This window comes from Streptopelia decaocto (assembly GCF_964273445.1).
Source record: "Streptopelia decaocto genome assembly, chromosome: 6".
Lineage (NCBI taxonomy): Eukaryota > Metazoa > Chordata > Aves > Columbiformes > Columbidae > Streptopelia > Streptopelia decaocto.
This window is the reverse complement of record NC_138660.1, coordinates 43,729,600-43,747,810: the sequence shown is the minus strand read 5'-3', so window position 1 is coordinate 43,747,810 and position 18,211 is coordinate 43,729,600. Positions and strand designations below refer to the sequence as shown.

The 18,211-nt window shown below is 35.2% G+C and overlaps 1 protein-coding gene across 4 annotated transcripts in view; it reads right to left on the bottom strand.

Annotated features, from left to right (window-relative positions):
• SESTD1 (SEC14 and spectrin domain containing 1) overlaps positions 1–18,211 on the bottom strand; it is a 58,220-nt gene that overhangs the window by 8,930 nt on the left and 31,079 nt on the right. For all 4 annotated transcript variants that reach the window (XM_082055817.1, XM_082055815.1, XM_082055818.1 and 1 more), the window contains 7 exons: positions 14,075–14,188; positions 12,233–12,330; positions 11,766–11,821; positions 9,077–9,288; positions 5,369–5,491; positions 1,811–2,005; positions 1,022–1,136 (listed from right to left, as the gene is read on the bottom strand). In XM_082055817.1, coding sequence (XP_081911943.1) covers positions 1,022–1,136; positions 1,811–2,005; positions 5,369–5,491; positions 9,077–9,288; positions 11,766–11,821; positions 12,233–12,330; positions 14,075–14,188 — 913 coding nt within the window. The remainder of the gene's footprint in view (positions 1–1,021; positions 1,137–1,810; positions 2,006–5,368; positions 5,492–9,076; positions 9,289–11,765; positions 11,822–12,232; positions 12,331–14,074; positions 14,189–18,211) is intronic.

Here is an 18,211-nt window from a genome sequence, read left to right as displayed (position 1 = left end):
TTTTTATTTTTTTTCCCCCAAAGAAGAGAGATGAAATACAACAGGACCTAAGATGGAAGGCTGGAAAGTGAAAAGGACATATGTACCTTTCACTGCCCTTTCCTACTTTTACATTTGAATGACCATTTGTCTATATTACCGAAGAGCTAAGGCTTTGCTATTTTACAACCTAGCAGATAACAAGAAAAGGAAAAAAGCTGTCACTGAGTATTAACTTCTCAGCATATAAATAGCTAATTAACGTCTTTCATCCACAACACTTAAAATATTTATCATTGCTAAGCAGTTATAGGTTAAATATTCTTCCATAGCTGGCAAAAGTTACTATTTTATACTAAAACTGATATGGCCGATGCATATTTCTATACTGAAATATGCCAACCCTTAGAATGTCCTGTTACAGGTCTTATTTGTCAGCTCGACCACCTGTTTTCCTAAAAAAAAAATAATCTAGTTTACACATCAAACTGTTATATTCCAATCAAAACTACTTCTACCATATATGATTTTGCTTCAAAGGTTTCTCCTACAACATACCGGATTAGGCCTTCTAACTGAAATAAGCTATTCTACATGTTTGACAGTGCAACCACCTTAAACATGCCATTTATTAAAATACATTTTCAAAGCTACTGCAAAATACTCAGTACAAGCATTCTAAAAATGAGTGGATAACAACCTTAATCATGAAGGGGTCAGTTCTGCAGACAAAAAGATCATGTAAGCACTGTATTCCCAAGATACTAAGGATGATTAGCGAGGGGGAAAAAGTTTGTTTACAGACAAAATGCATGATAATGGTATATAACAAATACACATTATATGGAAAACATTTCCAAGAAAACATTTCCAGATCATTTTGCCAGGTAGTTAGGTGGAGCATTACTTGGCTAGGAATCAGAAGAGAGAGATTTTTTTTTCAGCTGTCTTTTTTTAAAAGGGGTGGTGGGATTGATGTTTTCCTTCCTGTCATGCATTCATTAGAATGTGTGTACCTGAAATGCAGAAATATTTTGCTTACCAACACTTTTCAATTTCTCTTCAAGTAGTTTTAAAGTTTGTTGAATTGATGCTCCATCTGCTGGTGCTACATCTACACACAACATTCCTAGTAAGCCATCCAATTGCTGAGACAACTAAAACAAAAAACCAACAGAAATGTTGATATTTAAAAAGAAGTTTGAGCTTCAGATGGCTGGGTCTGCAATCTTCTTCTAAATGTTTGCTTTCTATTTGCATCTACAGGAAATGAAAGTCAAGATGAAAGATGAACTACCCATCTGCCTATAAAATTCCAAGAGCAGACATTTTTAGATGGGGAGAAAGGGAGAAGTCAAGATTTTAAGACAAGTGTAGGAAAGGAATAAATGCCAATTTAAAAAAGAAACTACAAAAAGTACACCAAATTGCAGTTCAATTAATGCATATGCCTCTACTTAAACAAACAAACAAACACAAAAAAACAAAAAAACAACCAAACAGAAACCACACACACACCAAAAAAAAACCCGAAAAAACAAAAACAAAAAAAGAACATGGGGGGGAAAAGCAACTTTTTAAATAGTAAACATTTTATTTCAAAAGCTATTGAAATATTAGACTTATTACAAAGCACTTCACTGCTAAAAAAGGCGAAATCCATCTTCTCAGTATTTCAGTTACGGTAAATGAAGTCTTATGGCATTTTCTAAATGACATTTTATTTCCCCCACCCCCCGAAATTGTTTCCAATATATTGAACATTTAGAATATTAAGGCAATAATGTATTAACAAGTGAGCCTGTGAAAAGTTAAAAAAAAAAAAACTTACATCCTGGGCAACACTGTGGAATTCAAGTGCTGCTTGTAATAGATTCTGCCTAAATTCCAGCTGACTGGCCTGCCGGTAACACACGTCACTCAGCTGTTGCTGCAATGCTTTCAATTCCACAAGGTCTTCCTCATCCCCTGCATTTAGAAGAGCTGCGATCTGCTGATTAAGCTCAACATAAACAGCAAACCACTCCTGCAAACACAAGAAAATTAAGCGTTAAAATAATACCAAACATAATTGTATGATTCTCTTAAAATGGCATATACCTAACTGCAGCCTAATAAATAATCTGATTTTAGAAGGGACTTATTACAGCTTACACTATAATTATGAAATCTCACACAGGAAGAAAAAGCATTCCTAATTGCCAATCAACTCAAAAAATGCTCAGTACATTTTAATATATGTACTGTCATATAAAAAAAATGGCGCAGAAAGATGGGAAGGTTACGAGTCATGGCTACCAGCTCCAAGCGCAAACTCCCACTCATACTATTTTACTGAACCAACAGAGGAATTCCACCATTTTAAAATAATTTTGAATGCTTACATGCTTATAGTGCCCTACTGAAGCAGATTATTTACCAAGTGGTAAGCTATCACGAAAAGATGTTCACGAGACTATCTAGGTGTTACTTTCAGTGTCATGATTTAAATCAGCAATAATTTTCTTAAAACATTTAGAAAAAAAATACTATTGTTGACAAAGTGGAAGTAACCTCTGTCTTACAGATAGAGTATCCACATACAGAAATTTCAGACTGATCCTTGTTTCTTATTTAAGTAAAGCTTTATACTACTCAATTCAAAATGTGTAGATTTGTTTTTCAAATGCTTTGATTTCTGAGTACATCCACAGGCATTAGTTACATTGTCACAGTGGTGTATTTACAAAAGAAAATAGTTCAAATATTTAACAATTTTGGGAGATATAAAAACGACTAGATACATCAAGATTACATTCACATCTTGCATGATTGAGATGCCTGTAAAGGAAAACATGTTTGTTTAACAGCTTTTATTTTTGCCTACAGTAAAGTGACCTTCAAATGTCCTGTGCATTTCTAATGCTATGGAACAGCACCATCTATTGGCCTAAAATACCTGTTTTAATTAGTATTCTTGTCACACTCCTACTGGGATGTTTGATTTTTTTTTTTTAAATCATGCCTTCAGCTTTTGCATCATTCATTTACTAAGCATGCAAAATATAGAGTATAAATATCCCCATTCTGATTTTTTTTTTCCTTTTTACCCAAAGCCACCTCTACCACCTGCTCACAGGAAGAAACAGAGTATTAAAAGATTCAAGGAAGGAAAAAAAGTAATGAGAAAGTTAAATCAGCAATCAGCCAAAAATTTAAGAGCAGGATAATCTACCCCAAGAGGGGTAACTAAGATGACGTAATATGGAAACATCTTCCATTGTCACATGTACTATAGGTATATAGGCCCAATAAACTCAGTTTGCACAACATAACTCTTGTTATTACCTTTAGACACTGAACATACAAATTTAGCTTATTGAGTGTGACAAGTCAACTATCATATGAGAAGTCAAACAAAAATCTAGATTAATAATTTTTAGGTTTTATTTTTAGCATTAAAGTGTAACAGTTGCAATCACTGATTTTGATCAAGCTGTCAGTGAAATTAAGAGACTGGCAAACCAGATATAAGAAGTGTGTTCCTGATCATTTCCATATGGGAAAACTAGGCACAGCTGTATGTGACAGCTCAAAACCATGGAGTAACAGCCAACATTTGCTCAAAAATAACATCTCTAGTATATTACTCACGAATAAAACAGTCAGAAAATGAAACCCCAAAAAGAAAACATAACAAACAAGAAACAAGACAAACCAGAAAACGACCCTAAGAAAATTATTTTTTCACTTCAGAGTAAATTGAACCAGAAAAAAAAGTCCTATCTTTAAAACAAATAAAGCATTTTTGCAAGTATCTTCAAAATACAAGTAGTATCATCAACAATAAATATGAGATGATGACAGAAAGCAAGCTTATAAGCTGCCAATTCAATTATTAGGAGAGAAAAAAAATAGGAAAATAATGAAAGAGGAAGAATACACTCAGCTATTATGAGATGTTTAAAACTCAAAGAAGAAGACAAAGCACATTTTTCCAGTGCTGTTGTCAAAAAAATTGTTTCGATTTATAAATAGGTATATAAATTTAAGGTAGGCCATTTGTATCCCAATTACTTCTTTTGGTATAAAATTGAAAATAATTTTTCTGACTGTTTTTTTCCTACAAACTCCTGCTAGCACATAAGAAGCAAACACCGTTCCACCTTCCAGTGCTTTAGTGATGAGCAAACAGCAGGCTGGCCTGCAGACTTACGTGGGATTTCAATGAGTTCAGGGGCTGTATTTAGCCCCAACTAAAGCATAGTTCTCTGTGACAGATATCCAAATGAGTACAAAGTATATTAATTCTTGTTTTCTCTTTTCAGTTTGAAGTGCTAATATGACTGAAAGATATTCAAAAATAGTTTTATCAATGAAGTAGGCAGGGGATGACTTTTTTTTTTTGTTTGTTTCCAATTAGGATTCTAACTGTAAGCTATTTTACACTTCACAAGCTACTGGTTTTCAGAGTAGAAAATTGCTTGAAGAGCTTAAAGCAACAAGAAGACAGAGGAGATGGGATTCACTTGACCAAACACAGACACCTAAACCACACACTTCGGCACCTGAGCAAGGAAACTGTACTGAGCAGAGATGCAGTCAACAGAACTGGTGTAGTCTAAGGCACAGGGTTTCTTAGACTAAAGGTTTGGCTTATCTGTTTTTTGTAAATTACATTAGCAAAATTATAACCCAGTTACTATTTTCTTTGCCTTAACTGTAAAGGGAACTTAGGAAAAGTGGAGAGAATTGTCAGTGTCTACATCAAGGTAAGTCAGAAAAGAGGAAGAGCACTGTGAGCAACACTCCCTTTGTGAACACTGAGTATTCAATATTCCAGTTACAGTTAATCATCTGATGGAACAGCAAAATTCTGCCAAGCTTTAGGAAGCTTTCAAAATGAGCAGCAAAGGCATCAAGTCAGTACACTTACAAAACAGTCTCTAAGATTTCATTATGAACGTAAACTATAGATCAAGACTATGTATAGACTTGATCAATTAAAGTGTTATGTCAGTTTCAGCTTCTGGTAAACGTAATTTAATAAAGACAAAAGTATTAACTTATGCATCTGAAAAGTACAGGACTTCTCAACCATTTTGGCAGGGACAAAAAAGAAAATTTACTACTCCTCCTTGACATGAAAATTTAAGAACTGCTATAATGTAATAAATCCACTCAAAATCATAGGTGGAAATCAGTATTTTTCTACACGGAAAACAAAAATAAATAACATGTACATTTAATGACCATATTAAGTTCTCAAACTGCTCAGGTACTTTAGTCTGTAACCAACAAAGTCATGCACTACACAAAATTCCTGGATACTTATAACCAAAATACATTGCTCGTAACTGTGTGTACTTAAAATTATTTTGCTATTTCAAAAGGGTATGGGAAATCTCACACTGTGTTGACTCTCAATCTCTTCGTGTTTCTGTTGCAAAGCTTGTGAAGCTCTAATTGAATCACCTATTCCCCACTGGGTTCTCAGCTGTTCCGATCCAGGTCCTTCAAGCCAATTGACTACCTGTCAGTATGATAAAGATGACAAACATACAGTAGCAAATCAATTACACGAAAACTGTTCTAAGAATAATTTTGTAACATAAGCAGAAATATTTCAAGGTAAGTATACATTTATGAAAAAGAAATCTTAGGATCTGGAGAAGTCTTGTTGTTGAATCCATTCACATCTTCAAAAGCTTTAGGTAGAAACTACTTTTCATTAACCTTATTAGCCTGTCAGCTCCACAAAAGCAGGTGGCCACCAGCAAAAGATCAGTCACATACATACTTGTCATTCATATCTCTGTGAATAAAAGAGCTTAAACCACAAGTTTCTTGATAACAGACCTCTCATGTTCAAACAAGAATTTATTTTTTTTGTCTCAGCGAATAACAGTGCACTCATACCTGGGAGTTTTCTCATTTTGTCAAATATATTAACACTCAAGTGCAGGATACATATATATATTCCAAATCTAAATTTACACAACAACTTAGCATTTAATATATTTATGTCTTTCAATTTGCTCTATTCAAATAACAGAAGCCTCTTACAGAGGCTTAATGGTCACATCTCATGGGATCTACCTTTGAAAAAATATTTGTACGGTCATGGCAATACAATTTTGGACTTCAATTGTTGATTTATTTGATGATGATTATTCTTTAGAAACTATTTCATTTAATATTAATATTACTAAAATCAGAGTATCTCAAGTTTTGGTCTCATACACATTTGAATTACCAGATGATGTCTATGTCAAAGTTTTATGATAAATTCTTAAATATCTAGAAAACAGAGACAGCCATAATGAAACCTAGTGCAAAAGTCACTTACTACTGGAGTCCTGAAGTAAGAAAATCCAGGAATACCCCTCACATTCTGAACGTTAATGAAAAAACATGGGAAGCCAGCTTCCTCTCTTTGTTCAAATTTTTGTTCAAACAAAGATGACAGAACAGCTTTGCACAGCTTTTCATGAAATATAATACAATACACAATGTAACACCATAACGACAAAGGAAAAAGAGACTAATGGGCCCATTTTCCTCATGCTGCGAGGCTGCACCGCAGCAGTCATCATGAACGACCATCACCATTACAGAAGTTTACTCAGCTCACCCCACCTTTTAGTCATCACATCTGTGTCTTTCCACCTCTATTTTTCACACTCCCCCCAGCACTGTTTCAGAGCATATACTCCAAAAGCATCCTGAGCCTTTCTTTCTTTTCTGATTTCTAGGGCAAAGTCTCTACAGTTCTAAGTTCTTTTTGTTTAGAGAGAAACTTCCTGTGGTGCTCAGCACCCCTGCACAGCTGCTGCTGGGGAAACAGGGAATGCAGCTATATGTGAGGGCACCCAGATGTCCCCCTGTTACCTCAGTGTGGCCTGGAAAACTCAGATTTGGAAACAAGAGGTTTTGTGCAAGTGTGAAGCAGCGTGCAGGACCACTGCTGAGCAGTGCTCTCACTGGCCAAGACCACCTCCCCATTATAAGTTTCCAGCAACCACTGCATTGCCTCTGAGACTGCTTAGCTTAGCACATGGCTGCTCTTGTGTGATAGATACTTGAACTGAGAAGAGCCACTAGGGGATCTGCAGGAAGAAGTGATGTTATTTTCATAAAACATATTTTTAAATGGTTAATGACTAGACTTCTGCAAGACCTGACATTATTTTCTATGAAATAAGATCAGAAAAATAGTAATTAACACCTCTGCCTAAGGAGGAACAAAGCTAGAATTTATCATAGCAGGCAGCGTTGCTCATCAGCAGTCTGAGTAGCAGAGCTGCTCATCAGAAAACATCTGGAAATCATTGCCATCTTTACACTGCAGAATGGAAGATAAAGTAAAGAAAACTATGAAATACAAGTGAGAGTGGTAGTTTAAAAGAGAAGGTAGGATATTGAAGGCACAAGGGAAGAGAGATGGTTACAGATAAGAGGGCTTTCAGACAGGAGTAAGAACTAAGCAGTTCACAGACAGCAGAAGTAGCAAATAGCGAATACGAAATAGGAACACAAAAGCAATCCAGTAGTGGTTGCAATATGAGAAGCTATACAAAGAATAAAATAGGAATGTAATGGTAATGAAAGCTAACAGGAAATCAAAACACTTAAAAAAAAACCATCAGCAACACAAGGGAAAACCTTTCCATGTGCACACCCATGCCAACTGCAAATACTGCAAGCATGCTACACTGCAACTTCTGTTCATTTTAGCAAAATATATGCATGGCACTTTGCTTATACTGGTTTCCTCCAGTCCGTCACTGTCTTCTTTCTTTCCTCCATTAGCCTAATTTTCTCCCGTAAATCAAAATGAAACTAAATAAATTTCTAGATTTAGTAAGTTTTCCCCCATACATTTATATGCCATTTAGAGAGCTTGTAAACGCACTTTATAAAAACTGACTAGCTAGGTAAAACAGCTAAACGCTTTTTTTGTGTGTACTGTGACCCAGCTTATTTACCATGTTGCATCCATAGTGCAGACAGAGCAAACAAATAACTATTTCTAATAAAAATATTACAAAATGTGCCTCCTGTCCCAGTAAACAAGTCTATTTAAATGCATTAACAATAGCAGATTGTGAAAGTATGTTATAAATTTCATTTCGATCAGAACGTCTTATTCAACACTATAACACAGAAAAAAACCTCACCTGATTATAGCAACAGCCATACTAATATGTTCTATATAGTACTGTTTTAATCTCTTACATATTTTTAATTATTTCCAGCTCAACATATCAAAAGATTACATTTGTTTTCTACATTTTTTATCATAATCTGAATGACTACATACATGGAAATTATTTCCTCAGTAGATTGATTAGTTTTTATCTTTACTGATGTCTCAAATGCTGTGAAGTGCAAGTACTTGATTTGCACTCCTCATGCATTAAAAATGTCAATGTTGAAAGGTCAAAAGTAATATCCATTCCACTTTCTGCATAGTCAAACTATACAGAAGCTTAAAAATAAATAAATCTAATTTCAAATAATAAACACAAGAGGAATAAATTAATTCTTTCCTTAATTTTCTCTACTGACACTCTGCAAAGAAAATGTTGAAAGTGCTAATTACACGCCTGTTTCCAGAGGACCAAAACAATACATTGCAACCTTTAGCACACAATTGATTGGGAACATTTCTATTCATTCTTGTCAGAGTGTCCTTGAAATACAGAAAATTTTATCACTGTAACTTAGTTAAAATGCCAATCATTAGACAAATAAAGGAATAAATAATGTCTTATCTTCGTGCTTCTTCCTCTCTTTACCAACAGGTTGAGCATCTGCCCCTCTGACAATGTAGCGATGCACTGGCATGGTAGGCAGCAAAGGGACAACATGAGCGTTCTTCAGCATGATGGCAAGAGATCACATTTCTAATTACCCACACGTATCAGAGCAGCCTTTGGAAAGCCACTCTGGGAGTCACAATGTAAAGCAAGAAGTGCAAGTAGCATGTTGCAGTTTGAGGAGTGAAAACAGGTGTGAAGCTCCCACCTGTGATTCTTAGTTTTGCAGGAAACGCAGCTGGGGACTTGAACTCAAACCTCTGCCTCACAGTATTCCAGAACAACGCCAGGCTTACCTGCATCACCTTCTGCTGAATCTCCTCGAGCTGCGTGCGCTTGCTACGCTGTCTGCAAACTTCTTGGTAGCGGGTGTACTGCTCTCTGAGCGAGTCGAGCAGCTTCATCACCTGTGGCTGAGCAAGGAGCTCATCATCCATGGGAGACCAGGACACCCCTCCATCCGAACCATTGAATCGACGCTGCTGTAGCTCAGATAGCAACTCATGACCTTTAAGAATATACATAATGATGTGGTTAATTTAGATTCAAAAAACAAGCACAAAAATTAAGAGTAAGCACACCTGCTTTTAGACCATCTGGTGGTATGCTTTTGCAGCTAATTATCTCTCATGCATTGGGCCCACTGGCCACAGTTTGTGGAGTTGTATCAGTCACAATAGGGTAGAAATCAGGTGCTATATTTAGGATCTATAAAAGAGATACCATGACTAACATTCATGTTGACAACAGTATTGATTAATTTAAAGAAACAATTGCAAAACACAATCCTGAGTCTGAAACAACTATAAGTATTCTGTTTAACCTCAAAATACTGTGTAGCAACTTAAGTATTTATCTCAAAATAATCATATTCTTAAATTAAATGAATGATCTAGAAGCACTAATAAACTGAGCATATAATTCCTCTGTTATCTTTCAGGATTTTTATAGCACGTATAATACAAAAATGTGGAGCTGAATACTAAGTATTTTGATCAGTATTTTTTTCCTTGCTTTTCTCACTTTCTTTGTGCTCTTAAGCACCACATCAGGGTACAGATTCTCTAGACTGTAATGACTTTCATATATTAAAAAATAGTATGTTTTGACTATTTAATCCTCTGTTTAAACTGTTTGAGAAATGTTATTGTTAAGATGTGGTAAAGTTTTCAGATGTAAAAACTACTGATGATAAATTTATTCCCCAAAAGCTCAATGAAGAAGTTAGCAAATAAAACAGTGTTTGGTCACTAAAGAAGTGTTGGTGCAAAAGTGAAAATGTGCCAATTCCACATCATCAGTTCTGCAGGCCTTAAAATGGCAATATGCCAAGTCACTAAAAGAAAAAAAAATACCATTACAATAGTAATTGTAATATGTCAAGGAAAATGTAGAAATATACACTCTAAATTCAACTGCTATTATCTAGACAATCAAAATGCCAAGGGCTTTGGAGACTGCAGCAAGCAGCTTCAAATTACCCAGCGTATATTATTGTGAAATGAACAAGTCTTAAGAATTCAAATACATTTTGCCATACTATGGCAATAAACATCTTGGATTTCATCTTTTATAATACTGCTTATATAAGCACAGATAGCTGCAGAGCAAACAGATTTAAAGGCTTTCACGAGTCATAGTTCTACTGGGATAATTTTGAAGTTTTATTTTATCATTTTAGTAGTAAAGGATTAAAATTTTCAAGGTAAAAACATTTATTTAAACTAGATTCTTATCAAATTCTAAGAACTATATTTTATATGTGGATTTGGAGCTTAAGTAAACAACAGTACTTGTAACTATGGAAGACAGAAACCTCTTATCTAAAACTTCAATTAGTTCATATTTACCCTTAGGAGATGAGAAAGTAGGAAATGAGAAAGTTTAATTGGGAAGAGTTTAATTTTTTATTCTCAAACTTTCAATATAGTGAATTTAACACAGAGAAAGGTTGCCTTTCAGGAACTCCCATGATTTAATTAAAGTTATTAAACTTCATAGCTCACAAAAAAAAAATCATTATGGCATAATTAAGAAAGCAGAGAATGCGTATAAAATAATGTTCTTTGAAGCCAGCTGTTTACACAAAATTGAAGCATTGTTTTGTCCAAAAATCTTACCATTAGAGCAAGATACAAAATTAGACTAAAATCTAGTGACAATTCCTGCAGACACTTCATATTTCGAAAATTTTAAAGACCACAGTAAGGAACTTTTGTTTCAACTTTTAACTCAAACAACATTATTCCACATCTAGATAACCTAAAATTTTACACAGAGGGCATGTAAAGCCAGTAGTTCGCTGTGGCAAATATTACACGTGACCCACGCATTAGTTTGTAGGAGGCTGTAGGATAAGGGTTCTGAGCACTCGGATGCTGATCGCTACTTCAGTACTATGCCTTGCTGCCTATTCTACAAAGGCACAAATCTTTAAGCAAATTTGTACTACAAATGAACAGTCAATAGGAAATCCACCCTAAAACCCCCATTTCACAGAACCCCAAATTGTTTAATGCTGAGAGTCTAAGCAGCAAAGAGTCAGAAGACTGTATGCTTCACTTTTACAGATGGCCAGCTCAGAACTAGGCTGATGTAAAGTACCAGAAATGTGTAGGAAAATGCTATCTGTATTGTACACTGTTTGGTGGCTACTGAGATGAATTCATTCTATAAGGCAAACATATTGACATAGTCTAAAAACAAAGATTTCTCAAAATTAAACATATTTATTATGGTAATACTGTAAAGATGTTATCAGGATTATTAAAAACTGCATTTAAGAGGCACATTTGGAGTCCTTCTCCTCTTATTTGTTAACATCACTTTTTTTTAACCCAAAGATAAAATTAATTGGTAAGCTTGTAACATTGTGGTGATGCCTAAAATAATTATTGTGCCCTCTGTGACTTCACTTGGGACTGAAAAATGAATAATGTTACTTTATTGACCAACATTTTTTTTTTTTTTTTCAACTTACTATACCTGTCTGCAGTACCGTCTCAGGATCAACCGATGGAAGGAAGTTCAAATCTATTGATCTTGAATAAAGTGACAAACATATTAATAATAACAATAAACTTAATTACTTAAATTAACAAACACATTATTAATAATTTGTATTACAGTAGCACTAAAAATTTCAACTAAGGCCAGAGATACCGGATTCTGCTAAGAGACTGTATGTTTCTTTCCTCACATAGGAAAGCCACCTACCCCCCTTTTTTCAATTCATTGTATCTAAGCAGAAGTGCAGCTGCAGGCAGCCAACAGCCAAATGAGCATCCATCTACGTGTACACACTGATGAATTGTGTAGTCTACATTATAAACTTTCAGAATGTGTTTATGCATTTTAAAATATCTAAGGCATATCATATTTTCAATATTGTTTGGATTGCCCATTAAATTTTATAATCCAAAAGCACTGATTTCAAAAAGTGAGTCACACACCTCTCTTTTTCTTGTTGAGTTCCTTTATCACTTCCATTGTTAATTAGTGCAAGCTCATCCAGTAAGGATGTTGATTCTTTTGTGAACTTTTCAAATACCTAAAGAAGTGGGGTTTGATTTAAGAAATGAAAATTATATAAATGGCAGCATTGAAGGCATCAGTGCAAATTCATTCACTAGTTCTGTTAGTATATTTCAATCTTTACACAGTGCAATTATTTCCCAACATTCAGATGGCCGGATAGAGTAGAAAATACAAAGCTTTGTTCAGGGAACACTTAAAAGCACTAAGATTCCTTTGGGAGATAGTAAATGTTACACTGAATATAAAAAAGATGGACTGAATTCTGAAATTCTGAAAAATTATGAGATTTCTGCAAAACCTGTAAGTTCTTATTGATGTATTTACATCTTAATTTAAACCTTTAAGTAAATCTTACAAATAACACTAGAGAATCAAGGCATGTTACACAAGCATCCAAGAGCTCACTTGAATGGATTAAAATAATAAACTTGGTGAAGATTCCAGGTTTTAATCACTACTAATATGGTCTGTATTTTAATTTATAACTAAAGCAAAATGAAGATGTATCATATAGAAAGAAATACCCTCATCAGCTTATTTGAATACAGGGACTTCTGATCTCAGATAACAAGGCCAGTACAGTGAGACACTGGGTACCCTTCAGATGATTCCTCTGTATCTGACTTCTGAGGGTTGTTTTTTTGTTTGATTGTTTTTGTTTTTAGCAGAACTGATTATGATCAAGTGCCGTACATGACATACATAACAACTTTCAGGTCTTTTTGGTACTGATAAATTATTAAGCAATAGCATGCAGATGAACCTTGTTTAACATAGCTAGGACTACTTCCAGGGAAAACCAAAAAGGACATGTGGTGGACAGCTCTTAAAAGCCAACTTATACAACAGTGGTTTATAAAATACAAGCTAAATTCAGTTGTTACAAAAGTTGTTACAATTTGCTAAGATTCAGCAAAACAGAAACATGGTACATGTGGTGAAAGCCCTCAGATTTCTGCTGTTGGATTTGCTGCAGGGTATCTCTGAGGGCTTTGGGCAGCTACAGTTGGGACACACTGTGGACGATTCATTGTCCACGATCCCACCTGGAGATCCTAGATGGAGATGCACATTTTAAGAATAGATTGCATGGGAAAGGAACACACTTTCACTGAAGATTAAATATTGTTTTGAAAATTCAATTTAAATAACTGAAAACCAAATATTAACGAAGAACAGATAGAAACATTCTGGAGTGCTATGTGCACCAACAGGTGCTTAAACAATTTATGTCTATTAATGATTTAGGGGTGTATTTGCTCCCAGACATTTACTGCATCTGTGTATCTACTGGTGAAACTGCACTGACAGCGCTTTTAGTGTAGGACAGCTTAAAATCTGGCTCTAAATCCAAAAGAACCAAGGCCTACGAGATAACCTCTAAAGATCTGCAAAGTCCAAGTATTTCCTCCTTGTTTTGGATTTCTAGTATCAGCAGTCAAACGATTTCCGTTTGTAGGGACTACATGTAACACTCAGGCTCTTCTAGAGTGAGGATTTACACAAGAGCTTCATTAAGGAACTTGTTGTTTCAACAAATTGATTACATGAGCTTTTATCATCCTTCGAGCAAATCCAGTGTTATTTATCATAATGAAACTATTCATGCATTTGAACTGCGCTACTACACATATGACAATTTCTGCACACTTAGCAGTTTCTACACAAATAAAACTTCATGGCTCAAGAATTAAACATTTGAAAAAAAAAGAACACACAACAAAAACAACACAAAAAACACACAACAGAAAACTAACCAGCCTCTTATTCAACCAATCCATGTGATCGTAGGTGAGAGTTCCTCCAAAATCTTCTGTTAATTGGCATGGTTCTATATACCGAGTCAGCTTGTTAGCAGATACTAAAATAACCTGCAACAATAAAAGAAATTTCAGGTACACTTGTGTGTATTTTTCCTTAAGTACCTGCAAAGTTGGGAAGTGTGTCCAAAGGTACAGAGCAGATCTTTCTGTGATTCAGAGCAAGTGAACTTTTTTACTGCTAAACGTTTAAACGAAGTATGGCTGTTTGCAAGCAGCACAGGCCTAAAACAGACAGGTAATTTTGACATGCAGTGTATATCTCATGCACAATCCTGTAAAAGTATCATCCGTACCACTTTGCCTATTTATAATAGCAAAAAGAAATGTGTTTCTTGGGTATCTGTTTTGGTGGTAACTGATGCTTCTTGATTAAGTCATACACCACACAAGTAAATATAGTAACAGGATATCATATTGCAAAGCGCTTAGTATTTTTATCGCTCTCTTGCAATATGTCTGAGTCCCAGAGGTAAGTTTGTGCCATAAAAGCTAAATGCCTGCATTTACTGTGCAAATATGCTCAGCAAGATTTGGATCAACCACACTATTTCAATGAGTAGTCAAATTCAAATCTCAGTATGCTAAAAGCCTGAGTCATTCTCCCAGAAGACAAATCTAGTTCATCAGCTACTTCAGTAAACAAAGGAAAATAGGTCTGCTGATAGACAGAAGACTAAATTCTTCATTTCTACATTCTAGAGGCTCCTGGCTGAGCCTTATTCATATAAACCTAACCCAAAAGCTGGCAGCACAGGTTGCTTTGATGCGTGATATGCTACGCCTGGAATAACTCATGTGGAAAAAAACCTCTCTATGGAAGCAGACATACTGGCCAAATATATAACCAGAAAGAAAGAAAAACAGAGAGAATCTGAGAACCCATGAGATCATACGCATATTCTTGCAGGGGACAAGAATATGTGGAAAGAGCCTTTACCTCTAGTCCAGTTCCTGCAGAGACTACAAGACAGGTTTTCTCCTTAAAATTACCTCAAGAGTTTTGCCTTCCACTATTTCAGGACAGTTTAGAACTGGTTAGATCACTAAACCAATCTAATATACCAAATAATTGATGAAAATACTATGTTTCTGAGATGGGTTTTGAGATAAAAGCCATTCAACAACTACTGGTCATCTTTAAAAGCTGGAAGTAGAGGTTGCCATCCTTGGTGGCTCTTCAAGGCCCACAGGAATAAAGCCGAGAGCAACCTGGTCTAATCTCAAAGATGATTCTGCATTGAGCAGGAGGCTGGACTAGAATCTTCTGAGGTCCCTTCCAATTGGAATTACTCTGTGACTTTTCAGTTCTTACAACTAAAGAATCCAGAGTAGTTCCAAACAAATGGTCTAATATTTAACATACAGAACATCTTCCAGCAACATTCAAATACAGGCTGTTCTCCTGTGTTCTTAATGGTTGGCAGCTGCCATAAATGGAATTAGGCTGTAGTTTCTTTAAGTAATGCCAGTGACCAGCCGAAACCGCAGATGACTCTAGGTCCAGGAAAAATAAAGCCTTTGTTTTTCCTCCTTTAGGCACGCGCTTGTATTTTAGGTCATTTTTACATTCTCTTTCCATTTCTATGAGTTCATAAAAAAGAAGAAAATTAATTTACTCATTTGGGATATCTTAGTATGGAAACTACAGAAAATAGGGCAGCTGGTTCACATCACTGAAATACAGGTTCTAAAAGGAAAAAAACACCCCCTCAAAAAACAAACCCAAGCCAAACAAAAAAAAAACCAGCCTGAAGAGAAGGATAGACTGCATTGAGACCACTTATTGCTGATTTTTTTTTTAAACACACATCCTTCAGGAAGGAGAGTGAGCAAGAGATATGCTTTACCAACCTTTTTCACAGAACCTTTTTTTTTTCCCCTTCTGCAAAGCAATATTTGCCTGTAACAGATATATGAGCTATATAACAAAATAATCCTCGGACAAAAAACTAAACCAAATTACCCCACAAATTATATTTGGTGAAAGAATATAATTAGCTTTGCATCTTATTAGAAAAAAAATTCTGAAAAAGAAAAACTTTCACCTCAATAGTAAGCCTTGTTATTATTTAAGACATTGCTCTGAAAACTATTCATTCTCTAGGTTTTGTTTGTTTTTTAAAACTGTTTCTTTCTCAAACTGTTTATTGACTGTTCACTGGGAAAATTGAAGAAATCCCGTCTGAAGACTTTAAAAAGTAAACATTTCAATTTTTGACAAGGTGGTGGCAGAAGGGAGGTTCCTGACCAGAATTTAGCTCTTGTTCTAGACCTAGACTAGTGTCAGTGCTAATCTAACACCATCCATATTCCATAAATTAGTAACTTGGATATTTCTAGGTGTTAAAGTGCAAAAGTCTCTGAAGCTTCTGAAATACTGTTTTTATTATATCAGCTACTACAGATTAATAGCCCACAAGAACACAGACCAAGAGCCAAAGCAAAAAAAAAAAAAAGTTGAAAAGCAGTAGGTGTAATGTTGCACAGGCAGAAAACACTTTGCTTTTAAAGATATGAACTCTACTTTTAGTTCAGCACCTATAGCATGCAAACTTCTATGGTCAAAGATTTCTAAAACTTTTCAAATCCTTTGTCTTTGACCTTTTGTGAAAATGTCAAACTACCACATCCTGAAAAAGTCTTCCTTTCTAAGGTAGTGTTGCACCTTTGCATCTGAATTTCCCGCTTAAAGCTTCAAAAAGCTTTTAATCATATGAGCTCTTCAAAATCCTCAATAGTTTAATACTTCATTAATAGCATACTTAATTATTTGTCATCCCTATAAAATTATCATTACCAAACTGCAGTAGATCACTAACCACAGAGAACATCTTTATTTTCTCCTCTCTGAAGAGAATGACGATGGCTTGACCAGCTCTCAGTACTCCTGGTAAGACAGAGGTACAGATGAACACCATTTACTGTTACAAATATAGAAAAATCCTCCTGTTTGCTTGCAATGGGACTGATTTTTTTTTTCTTTTTTTTCTTTTTTTTTTTTTTTTTAAAGTCATTGTGTTTACCTCGTGGAAAAAAAACAAAACAAAACAAAACCAAAAAAGTTTTCTTAATCCAAAGTAAAATCCTTTGGACAGCGACTATAGCTGAATGTTAAAGTGAACAGCTTAAAGTCCCCAAGGGAGAAATGAATAGATCTGGACAGATGGTAAGATGGAAAAAAAAAAAATGCACAAAATATTGAAACCTTAAATCTTTGCTTCCCTTCCCACTTGATCTGCCCATGTTTGACAACAGTGACAGCTAATAAGGTGACACTGGCAGTAGGTTTCAAAAATGTCCTGTTTGCTATTGACCAGAGTCAGTACCATCATCATCTGTACTTAGCTCTTTTTAAAACCTAGAAGAGCAGTAGCAGGTCTCATCACTGCTTTATTCTAATCAGCAAACTTGCTTTGTACAATGCTGCCCTGCTAAAACACTGTGAAAGCCTTTACAGAAATAACTCAGAACAGTGCTTTGGGAGTAATAAAAGGGCTATATTTTTGAATAAAATCAAACAACCTTTTTAACAACTCCCAAACAAAGAAAACCCAACACACATACCGCAAAGTCTTGTGCTTCAACTGCAAAATTCCTTTATTTCTCAGGAACAAGACTACAGCTATTTTTTCTAGTAACATGATTTTGACCTATGCAACTATGCCACTATCACTTATCTCTCATAATAAGAGCTTTGAATACTGTTCGTACAAAGCTGACCTCTCTCTCTACACCATATGCTGTTTTTTGCAATTGTTTTCATTGATCATCTGCATCAAGATAGAGGTAGGTGTCAAGATGAGAGGGGAATTATGGATATTCAATAGGACATGTAAACGTGCCCTCAAAATGTTAAAAAATCCATCCAAACTTTCTTGAGCAAAGAAATGAAAAAGCTCCTTAATACAAACATCACAGAGTCAAACCCAGGAGCTACTGAAAGACAGGATGGTATAAGTTCTCAGTAACAAGGCAGATTTTTCTCAAGTGTGTAATATCACAGCCGTCAATGCTACTGAATCTAAAAAAGAGCAGTTACTTTCCAAAAGAACACATCACACACGTGTCTTG